This window comes from Crocuta crocuta, unplaced genomic scaffold (assembly GCF_008692635.1).
Source record: "Crocuta crocuta isolate KB4526 unplaced genomic scaffold, BGI_CrCroc_1.0 scaffold190, whole genome shotgun sequence".
Lineage (NCBI taxonomy): Eukaryota > Metazoa > Chordata > Mammalia > Carnivora > Hyaenidae > Crocuta > Crocuta crocuta.
The window spans coordinates 5,909,491-5,921,535 of NW_027527955.1; the positions used below are offsets into that span (position 1 = coordinate 5,909,491).

General features: G+C 37.6%; 1 protein-coding gene and 1 long non-coding RNA gene across 7 annotated transcripts in view; one reads left to right on the forward strand and one right to left on the reverse strand.

Moving 5' to 3' along the window:
• The window catches only part of TRPC4 (transient receptor potential cation channel subfamily C member 4), a 137,711-nt gene extending 126,674 nt beyond the window's left edge, over positions 1–11,037 (reverse strand). For all 6 annotated transcript variants that reach the window (XM_077752662.1, XM_077752661.1, XM_077752660.1 and 3 more), the window contains exon 1: positions 10,660–11,037. In XM_077752662.1, coding sequence (XP_077608788.1) covers positions 10,660–11,037 — 378 coding nt within the window. The remainder of the gene's footprint in view (positions 1–10,659) is intronic.
• The window catches only part of LOC144222136 (uncharacterized), a 12,380-nt gene continuing 9,932 nt past the window's right edge, over positions 9,598–12,045 (forward strand). Inside the window, exons 1-2 of the long non-coding RNA XR_013332307.1 lie at positions 9,598–9,767; positions 11,645–11,695. This is a non-coding gene — a long non-coding RNA (uncharacterized LOC144222136). The remainder of the gene's footprint in view (positions 9,768–11,644; positions 11,696–12,045) is intronic.

The following is a 12,045-nucleotide window of genomic DNA, read 5'->3' on the forward strand; positions in this document are numbered from 1 at the left end:
TGAAGGTGTGTGTGTTTCTGTGTACACAAATGTATGTGTGTGCATATATGTGTGTGTATATAGACATGTACACACACTTCTGGGTATTGTGAAGTTCACCACAAAGGGAAAAGTGATACATACTTTCAACATAATATTCTAAGCAGTATGAATGGAATATATAGGCTATGATGGTAGCAAACGAGGAATATTTCATTTCGTCAGGGTTTCACAATTTGTCTCACACATAAATGGGAAAAAGGATTTGTGTCGTCTGCAAAGTAACCTCCTCCAGTCTGGGAGGCAGGGTCCATCTCTGCACATGCCACCATCAGGTTCAGAGACAGCTTGTCTCTGAGCCCTCAACCTCTGTGTCCAGCCACACACAGGGTGAAGCTGTAATGGGTGCTATTTGACGCGTCATCTTCTACACTCCTATGAATATGCTCCTCTCACCTCTTCTCAGAGATTTCTCAGTGTGCTCACACTGCTCCCTCATTACTGCCAATCTTTTTTAAAAAAGTATTTATTTGTGACAAAGTGGGGGGCGGGGGGAGAAGGGACAGACAGAGAGAAGGAGACAGAGAATCCCCAGCAGGCTCTGCACTGTTAGCACGTCGCCCAAGGTGAGGCTGGAACTCACGAACCTTGAGATCATGACCTGAGCCAAAGTCTGCCACTTAACTGACTGAAACTAACTGACAAAGTAACCAAACACTTTGCCATAGGAAGAGTAAAGACCGTGAAAACAAAAAAAAAACCCTACTCTCAGATCTCCCTTGGGAAAATTATTCAACTTCTCTGAGCTTCAATTTCCTAATATACAAGACAACAATGTAAAACAGTCTTGAGAGAATGCCTGGTACATTGAAATGCCCAATTACTGTTAACAATTTTTATGGTTATTCTTTGATCTACAACCACTATAGGAAAATGTCATAGAAATTTACAATGCATCCAAACCTATTTGCTTTCTCAAATTACATATTGTTTTTGAGGAAAATGACCCAATGTATTACTAATTAAGGATTCGCTGACATTTTGAGCAGGGGGTAATACACATAACAGAAAGTCTAAATAAATTCAAATTTACACTTCATTCATCATGGTGTTATTATATTCAAAATTCACATTTATATCTGATGATACTAGAATTGCTTCACAAGTAAGCCTGTAACTCCAAATCAAACAAATCTATCTATTTCTCCTAGGAGAATCCAGAAACCAAGGAGGAATGGCATAATTAGGTTACACATGAGGGATGAGGCTCCTGCATAGTTAAACCCACTCCACTCACTCATGATCTCATTTAAGGGGGAAAAAAAGCTGTGGATTCACTTGGTAAATTTGCAATTATGAATTCCTCTTATCTTGCAGAACCACCCATTCCTTCTGGGTTGGTTTGAGAATTTCTCGGAAGGCTATATTCTATAAATTGGCTCTCATATGCTCCAGGCTCACAGTTTGGAATTATTGTCAAATGTTTCTATTACACAATTCAAACAACAGTGGCTTGGAACTGTTGATATATCTAGAAGTTAATTGATCTAGAAAATTACTGTATAAGGAAAAAACTGTAGTAATGAAAATGAGAGTACTCCTTCTCCCTAACTGCTTGAAAAATCGCTTCTTAAACATATAAAATTCCACACTACTTAAATAATCATTTTCTTGTGTTTCAGATATTACAGCAATAAAATTTTACGTATCTTGTGTCTAATCAGTGAATAAGTAAATATAGTAGGTTGGAAAAGGAGGCATTTTGAAAACAGTTATGAGACATTCTAATATATTTTTTTTATAATTCACAATTATATTAACACCTTATCTATTTGGCTAGTTATAATTGTTAAATGACTCACTGTTATTCCTTAGTGATTAATTTTTCAAATCACTATAATTAACTAAATTCAATGAATATATGGCCTACTGAGACATCATGATATTATTTTTAGATTTAATCACAACATCTTTAATGGATTGGGGGGGATTTAATAAAAATGACTCCAAAAAAGCTTTTCACCAAAACTCACATTTGAAAGATCAATTACAATCTCTCTTACATTTTTTAAGTAAGTGCTGAATTTTTAAAATTTTATTTTTATTAATTTTTTGAGAAACAGAGACAGAGTGCAAGTGCAGAAGGGGCAGAGAGCAAGGTAGACACAGAATCTGAAGCAGGCTTCAGGCTCTGAACTGTTAGCACAGAGCCCAATGTGAGGCTTGAACCCATGAACCACAAGATCATGACCTGAACCAAAGTCAGATGCTTAACTGACTGAGCCACCTGGGTGCCCCTCAATCTCTCTTATGTTAACATAAATTCACTCTTCATACCAGCACTAACATCTGATAATGCATTTGCTTTGGAGAATAGTTAGCCTCTTCAATGCACATATGTATTTTTAATTAAATTAAATGTAACAAATATAAAATGATGAAATGGTATCAAGGTGGAGGAACTTACTGAGTTCTCTTACTGCTAGGTACTTCAGTGTGTTAACTAACATTTCCAACAACCTGCTGAGTAAGGACTATAACCCCCCTCTTATTTATGAACAAGTCAAGGCCCTAAAGCCTAAATGATTTGCCTGTGATTATAAAACAGGATTTATATCCAAATCTTTCTCTCTCTCGACTCTCTTCACTATATTTCACTCTGTCCAAAAACAGAGAATAAGGGCTCCATTTTGTGTACTTTTATTGTGGAATGGAAATGTCTCAATGCTTGGAGTTTTGTTTAATTGCTTGAGATTTTTTTTTCATTTGAGTTTTAGAAAAGGCTAAATGCCCTTTATTCTTGTGGGCTCCAAGCATATTTAATAATAATTATTATTACTTTGCTTTCATAGTAAATGTGGTATGCTAAAAGGGAAGTGCAAGGGCATGTGTTTCAAAGGGATTATTTATAATTGGCTGGTCTTCAAGGAGAATAAAATGTCAATGTCACCATGGAGTTAAATGGTGCATTATTTTATGAGTCAGAATGACCAGAAGGCCTATACTACGTTGTCATATTAACAGTACAACAGAGTCTATCTTTTAAAAACTCTTCCATTTGGGACAGAATTATTCATATCTCTCATGATTGCCATTTGCCAGCTACCTAAACACAATCTATGCTCTATGTTAGAATAGCTTTCAAACCCCCTGCTGTGGAATAATAAGAATCAATTCAATTTTTAGACTTTCAAAGTACTTGTTAATTAAAATACTTTATATTGGTTCCTACTTTACATCATAAAAACACTTCTCATTAGTTACTACTTTACATAGTAGGGGATAAATGTCAGCTTTTTCAAATTAATGGTGGAATTACACAATATTGTAAGCAACTTTTCTGTTGACAGTTTAAAACAGAATAGAAAGAAAGTATAATTGATGATTTATCTACAGTGTTGCACAATAGGATAAGTATTTTTGAGGGAGAAGGTATTTAATACTTTAGTTTATTTCTTTCTCTTGCCCACTCTAGAGATCTAGAGACTCTTGCTCTCTCTGATTTTGATCATTCCTAAGATCACAGTTTCATATATATTTAGGTTCACTTACTGTCAATATCCAGGCTGTAATAAAAACAAACAGAAGGGGGTAACCTCAACTGGTTAACTACTGAGGAAAGTAAATGTTTTCATTCTGTGAGGGGCAGCTCTAAAGCCTGGGCCGTACAGACTGTCTTAGCATACAGCTGCCTTTATGAGGCATCATCTGAAGTTCATGGGACCGCAGAAAGCATATTATTTGTTCTAAAACCCAATGAGGAAAACAAAATTAATGCAAAAGTTCAAAGTAAACTTTTCAGGGTATCTATAGTCCTGAGGAAGAAAGCAAATGGAGAAAGCAAATATCTGAGAATTTTGATTTCTTTTAAGAACAAAGTTCTCTGCCCAGTAGCCAGAGATATATTTATTAGTATCCATATCAACTGGGAAAAATATTCTTTATTTTTCATCAGCAGGACATATTTTGGGTTGGATGTATGTTTGCATTAATATACTAATGCCAATATCCTATTTCAGACCCTGATTTTCAGATCACATAATAGGCACTGTTTCTAAAGCCGTAAGTTGTATTAGCGAATCTACTGAAATTTTTATTTTTATTTTTTTTTTTACAAATAGTTTATTGTCAAATTAGTTTCCACATAACACTCAGTGCTCATCCCCACAAGTGTCCTCCTCCATGCCCCCCCCCCCTCCCCCCACATCCATCAGTCCTCAGTTTTTGTCAGCATTCAAGAGTCTCTCATGGTTTGCCTCTCTCCCTTTCCCCCACCATTTCCCCCCTTCTTCTCCCCCTTGTTCCTCCGTCAAGTTCCTCCTAATCCTCCTATACGTGCAAACATATGATATTTGTCCTTCTCTGCCTGACTTATTTCGCTCAGCATAACACCCTCAAGGCCCATCCATGTTGCTACACATGGCCAGATTTCAGAGAACTCTAGATGCTGGCGAGGATGTGAAATTATTTTTAAAAAGTTCCTTTACATGCACTGAATTGGAAAGACAAACGGTAAATTGAATTAAATTCTCCTTTACTCCCTCTGAGTAGGGTTTCCAATGGTTACATGTTTCAAATGAAAAAAGAAGGCATGCACTCTAGATGGTAAATTGCCAATGCTTAATTTCACCTTCTCCACATATGTTGTGTCATTAACATGTGTATATGGTGACAGGAAGACAGATTATGGCGTAATACACTACAAACAATATATTGTGCTGTTATTATGTATTACCTTACAAAATAGTTTTACAAAATTTGACCACCACCGGACTTTAAGGGCCAAGAAAATTAACACTATGAGTCTAATTAACAGCCAAGAAAACCAACGTGTGGAATGATTGAGAGATTTGTTCCGGTGGCAAGTGGTGATGAGCCCGGAAGCTGGCATCTCTATACCTCAATGCCACTCCTTCCCAGCACTTCACAGCTTCTAACGACTTGCTATGCCTTACTACTTGTTGAGGAACCAAATTAGAAATGACATTATAATATTTAAGATAGAGACCCAGCCTGAATATAGAGATCTAGAGACTCTTGTAAATGTATCTAACTCATATCCCAAATTAGGACAATTAACTAATGATGTAAATGATTCCCATTCAAACTGGTGTAATGCCTATCACTGTGAAGCATATAGTTATCTTTCATGACTCCTGAGTTGCAGCACTGATATTTCCTACTTTTGGGATCTGGAGCATGTCAATTCTACCTTTTTATTCCTTCATTTCTCCATCTATAAAGGGGGATAACAATAGTATCTACCTTCATTCAAAACTCTTACCACAGTTGCTGGCATAGTGGGCAGGCTTAATGAATATTATCTAGTATTATTACTGTTTTATAATAAAATTATCGGGGCACCTGGGTGGCTCAGTCGGTTAAGCGTCCGACTGCAGCTTAGGTCATGATCTCACGGTTCGTGGGTTCGAGCCCCACGTCGGGCTCTGTGCTGACTGCCGGCTCAGAGCCTGGAGCCTGTTTCTGAGTCTGTGACTCCCTCTCTCTCTGACCCTCCCCTGCTCACGCTGTCTCTCTCTCTCTCTCTCTCTCCTAGAAATAAATAAAACATTTAAAAAAAATTTAAAAACTTATTATTTTTATCATCATCATTCAGACTATCTCAAATTTTATTGCTAGCTATTAATTTATAGATCCCGTTAGTCAGGTCAAATCCCAAAATCCAATGGGTCCCTCATTCTCTTTTTGGTAAAATGAAGTGATGGGGTTAAATAATCTCCGAGATCCCTCAAAGTTATAAAATCAGATATTCTTTTTGGTAGAGCTTTAAAATAAATTTCTTCAACTGAAATAATCCCAGCTTAACTGAAATAATCAGTAATGTTTAAGAAAAACTTTTTTTCAAAGAAAGGAAAAATATAATAAATACTTTAGTGAATGTGGAAGACTTGTATATTAAATATCACTTAATCATTAGTATTTAAGGACGTTAATTTAAATCTCCTGAAAGCCAGTTTGGCACAGTATAACTTCAGCACACCGAACATACAATATACAACTGCAGGCATTTTTTTAAAATATTTTTTTAATGTTTTGTTTATTTCTGAGAGAGAGAGAGAGAGAGAGAGGGAGGGAGGGAGAGAGACAGCATGAGCAGGGGAGGGTCAGAGAGAGAGGGAGACACAGAATCCGAAGACAAGCTCCAGGCTCTGAACTGTCAGCACACAGCCCGACGCGGGGCTCGAACCCACGAACCGTGAGATCATGACCTAAGCTGCAGCCGGACGTTTAACCGACTGAGCCACCCAGGCACCCCAACCGCAGGCATTTTTTAACTTTCCGTGTCTTCTAAGTCAGTGGTTCTCACAGCACGGTCTATAGACCAGCAGCTTTACTCTCACCTGAGTACTTGTCGGAAACAGAAGTCCCAGGGTCTCATTCCAGACCTCCTGGGTCAGAGACTCTTGGGGTGGGATCCAGCAATCTGTGTTTTATTAAACCCTTCCGGTGATTCTAATGACGCTGAAGACGGAGAGCCACTTTCCAAGTGAAGAATGGAAAAGAAAGCTCTGTTTCTGATAAACGTTTACTGAAGCAGTTGAAACTGTAATTGAGTGTGGCCTTGAATCTGGCCTTAGATGACGTCAAAGAGAAAGGTCTGCTGGAAATAATTAAAAGTCAAGTAACCAATCAATTGGCTCAAAATGGGGCTAACAAGTCACTCTCAATTATTCCCTGTAGAGAAGTAAGGTACTCAGAAGGTTAAAGAAAAGTTCAATAAAATTACCAGAGAGTATCAGAGTAATTGTAGCAAGGGAGCAGTCCGCAGGAACACATAACGTTCTATCTTCTTGTTTAGTGTAGAGAACCACACATTCTCTATGCTGCCTACTATGAAAGAAATTAAGTATTACTCCTTCTATTTTGTGATAGTAAAATAAAAACAAAACATTAGAACTCAATACCCTGATTAATGTTGGCCTACATTAAATAGGTAAGGAAATATTTAATGATCTGTGTCCATCTATTTAGCTAGCAAAACTGAAATATCTTCATTACATGCTGCATCGAGACAATCTTTTTAGTAGGCTAATAACCACAAACAGTTAAACAATTTATAAGGGTGGGGAGCCTTGTTGGCTCAGTCGGTTAAACATCCGACTTTGTCTCAGGTCATGATCTCACGGTTCGTGGGTTCGAGCCCCGCATCAGGCTCTGTGCTGACAGCTGGCTCAGAGCCTGGAGCCTGCTTCAGATTCTGTGTCTCCCTCTCTCTCTGACCCTCCCCTGCTCTTCTCTCTCTCTCTCTCTCTCTCTCAGAAATAAATAAAACATTAAAAAAACAACAATTTATAGGGGTAAGAAGAGAACATCAACAGCAGAGCAATAGGAAGTCAGGTGACTTCATTTGCTTCAATGTCCTCATTATCATCTATATATCAACCCCAGACCCCTTTCTTAGGTCCAAAATTTTGAATTGCCTCCTAGATGTCAATTTCCATAAGCTAAAAACTGAGTATATCCAATCAGGCTCCACAGACCATGTCCCAGAGTCCCTATCCCAGTGAATGGAGTTAATTTTTCCCAGGAATATACCCTTGAACAACCTTCCTCCTTCTTCTTCAAGCCCTTCTCCTGCCCCCTTACGCCCTCTACCCACCAACAGTTTGTATTTCCCAAATCCAGTCAGTAGAATTCATCATTACCTGAGGATTTATTTCTCCTTCATCTTTTTCCATTGCGATGACCTTCCCCCCCCTCCCCATCCCCATGATATTTTCCTGTTTCTTTTCACAACTAGATCTTAAGACTCCAGAGAACAGGAACAATGTCTGCTCCCTAGCGCCCAGGACAACACCACCAGGCAGAGTAGGCATATGCACACTATAAATTGTTCCCTGGTGAATGTACACAAGCTAATCTAAAATCTCATAGCCCCTATGACTTCAAGATGCCATCACACACATCTCTTTTCAGAGAAATAAATTAATATGTGACAAACTACAAAAGAAGAGTATACTTCCTAATCCCCATCTGTCACATTTTAAATACTTAAGTGTTCTAATAATCAGATTTGTATAATTTTTACATTAGATCCTCTTTCTTGACTCATTTTAAGACAAATTATCTTTTTTTTGGTCCCGTTGGATATTATTGTTTTCAAGTATTAATATTTGGCTTCAGTGGCCTCAACGGATTAATGGCAATGTGTTCCAGAGTCTTTGAGGGGATAACCGTGAGACTGGAAATTAGGAAAATTATAATGATACACAAAATGGCTTACAACAATCATAAGAATCATCTAAGAAACTACAATTTATAAGAGAAAGGATTTCTGTCAAGAACACGTTTGCTGCATACAACACACTGATTTACGGAAGCTGTTATTCCAGAAGATGCTGGCTGTACCTAAGGGGTGTAGTATCTAAGTAAATCACAGATAAACAGCCAAGCTCTAAAGGGATTTACTATCCCCAACCCCCCAACCTGGAGAATATCTTTTGTGCGCTACACCGTATACATTTTGTGTTCTCACACTCTCACTTTCATTGAACAATGTACCAGAAACTCTTGGGTAGGTTGGATTCCCTCTTTGAAAATTATAAAGTTCAAACAAGAAGATACATTCTTTTTTTTTTTTTCTCGGTGCCTTCACCCAAGAGGAATTCTAGAATGTACAAATAGAAAAGGAAAATTCTTGGCCAGCAAATAGATACAAGAGAAATCTTCCAGAAACACATGGCCTGGGATATTTCTGACTCCTGGCACACTACAAACCTTTACTGCCTTTTGTTAATAATCAGGGCTCAGATCAAGTGCCTGGAAGGAGCCAGGACCTACTTGTGAGACTAGTTTAGCTCAGAAGTTGAATATCTTCCAACAAACACTCTCATAATAGCAGATATCTTCTCCAGACACCAAATTACTCTGGCCAGCACAAATGTCATTTGCTAAAGAGACACTGAAATGTATGGCCTGTGTTCTCTAAAAAACAGAGTTAAGGCTATTGACTAATAAATGTAAAGAATATGTTTAAGGGCAATTTTGTTCAATAGATTTGTTGCAATCTAAAATGATTCCAAAAAAAGTTAAACTACTAAAAAAAAAAAAAATCCAGACCACGGTTAGGACACCTGTCTTATGGTCGCCTATACAGACAGAAGACAAGAGGTGGAAAGTAAAAGGCCATTGTTATTAAAAACGATAGGGCATGATTGAAGAAGGAATTTCAAAATCACAGGGTGACTGAAGCAGTTGGATCTGAACTTACACAGATGAAAACAGACTTCTACTCATTCCTATCTGTGTCCTGTACTCTCTTAATGGTAAAACCTGGGGTATAACATCTATCTTTAGATGTTACCATTACCTGTCCACTCCTGTCTGGGTTTGTACCAGTTTCAAAGGATGGACGAAACAAGTGAATTTTCTACCAGTAAAATGTCAGCAATGTGATGGGAAGAGAACACACAGACAACAGAATATGAAACAGACAACAGAATATGAAACAGACAGACAACAAAAAGCCAGCAACACAACAAGCCAAGAAGCATTGTCCTTATGGAGTGTGGTTTTGGGGAAGCTGAGGTTCAGCCAAGGGAAGTGGTGGACGTGAGTAAAAATGGACCCCTCTTTTTTTTTTTCAGGAGACGTGCAGCCATGAACTTGTTCTGCAAATAACGGCGAGCATCTTGATAAACGTCCCCCAGGACAGCAGAGATAACAGTAGCCACAGCAGAACTAGCTTTAAAAGAATGTAACATCTCCTAACAGTCTATCACTGGCAGAGCTTGCGCAATATCCAATGCAGCCGGAATTGCTAGAGTGTAATAACACACATTTTAAGATTTTACTTTAAAAGACACATTTTGAGCCACTGCAGTTTATGCAATGTCTTTACAATTAGTCAATTAGACTTGCACGGAAGTGAAAAGTTCAGTGTGAGGGGAAAAAGGATCAAATAGACAATTCAGACACAGGGCAGTCGGAAAGGGAAGGATCTAGACAGATAAAAGCAGATTCCTTATTTGTTCCTGTCTATGATTTCTCCACTTCCTCAGTGGTTAAAAAAAAAATCCCAAACAACAAAACAATAGGAAGACAGGGGAAAAAAACTCCACAAATTGGATGTAGAATTGTGTGCCTTTTTAGTTTATTTTCTATTGATGACACTAAGATACAGCTATACTTTTAAGACAGTCAAGCTTATAGTCAGAGTTTGGTTATTTTCTAGTAATCCTTTTTTTATAATTTGCTTCAATTTAAAAGAATCCACTGGAGTTTGCTAGTGAACAGTATCAAAATTAGGTGATACAATTCACTTTTGCAGCAAGATGTGGGGTTCCAGATTAAACAGGAAAAGAGCAAAAAGAATGCAGCCTGTCGCTGCAGAATGTTGAAAAGTGAAAAAGGACAAACAGCCACACATACACAGAGCGAACCCCAAACAACATTCTAGGCTGGGCATTACAAAGAGATGTTTCCAATGTATGGGAAGCCAACATAGGCCACTTTGTTTTGCTTTAGCTCTCACTCAAGGTCTGATTTGCGAGGCAGGCGGTATAGGTAATGGAGATGGTTGGTGGGTAGTAAGTGTGTATCTACCAGTATTTATCATCATGGCCCTGACTTCTGATTCTTAAAGTGTGAGGAGAACTTGAAGATCCATAGAAACCCTCTACAAGTAAAATATATTAAAAATGGTGTTTTTACACCTACCTGTTTTTCTCCACTGGGCTTTTTGTGATTCAGTAACAGCTCAACAGCTCCAACGACTTCTTTCCTAATAGCGTGTAATAGAGCATCTCCAACATAGACATTAAAGCTTAAAAGTAGCTCGATGAGCTCCAAGTTCTCATTTTCAATTGCAATGAGGAGAGCAGTTCTTCCAAGAGGATCAATGCAATTAATATTGATTTTAAAATAAATTTCAGCTTCTTCGAGGGATTTCTTGACACTTGCATAATCTCCCTTTTCCACAGCATTTAAGTAGGCTTTTTCTGATGGTGAGAGTTCCGATTCCGCTCGGACTATCCTTAGAGGGATGCGATCTCTGTAGGGGGCATTGACATTTCTTTTGTAATAGAACTGAGCCATGTTTCATGCCATGCTATTTCCTTGTCTCTGAAAGTGCAAACAGAATCCCAAAAAAACACAAGGATTAGTGCTAATGCCCTTTTTAATCATTATGTGTCACATTTAACAACTAGTATGCCAATAACAGCGATACCATTATTATGTAATGAATCTTTTCTCCTTCAACAGTGGAAATAGGCAGTAATTATTCAGTTATCTAGAAATGTAGGTTACAAAATCCTAGTCTAAGAGGAATAAAAAGTTAGAAAAGTTACTTTAAAAGTGGCATTTGTCAGTGGAGGTACCTGTAATTTTTGGAAATTACAAAACTTATCATAAATATATACAATTTTTAACAGAGAACCCGGAAAATCAAAGGCTGTATCTTTGAGGTCCTAAAACGGGACCAGGGATATTCAAATGTATCATTTACCATTAATTTTTCTAGACATATGGACACTATTGAAATTACGAAATATCACCATCTTAGTAAAATGTTTTTCATTTGTAATGTATCTATTCTTAATGTTATTAAGTACTGACATCAAAGTTAATGTGAATTAATGATATTACTGTCAATGAAATATCATACTGAGCCTGATGAGTGTCATTTTTTCCTCTTTGTAAGTGAATTCACTTGAGGGGGAAAGAAGATGTACTGATGATATTAATGATCAAGGTGAGTCTAAGCAATTCAATTCCCAAATGAAGAATTTAGAAATGTTCATATAGAGAAAGCTTATTATGAACATGCTATTTTCTTAATTCTATTACCTTGATATTATGAAACAGTAAACCACAAGACGGAAATATTTTCATTATATATATAATGTATTATTTGGAAGTTATAGTAAAGATACAGTTGAAGTTGAGGGAATTATTTTATTTTATTTTTTAAATAGTTTATTGTCAAGTTGGTTTCCATATAACACCCAGTGCTCATCCCCACAGGTGCCCTCCTCCATCCCCATCACCCCCTTCCCCTCCCCCCCCCCCCATCAGTCCTCAGTTTGTTCTCAGCATTCAAGA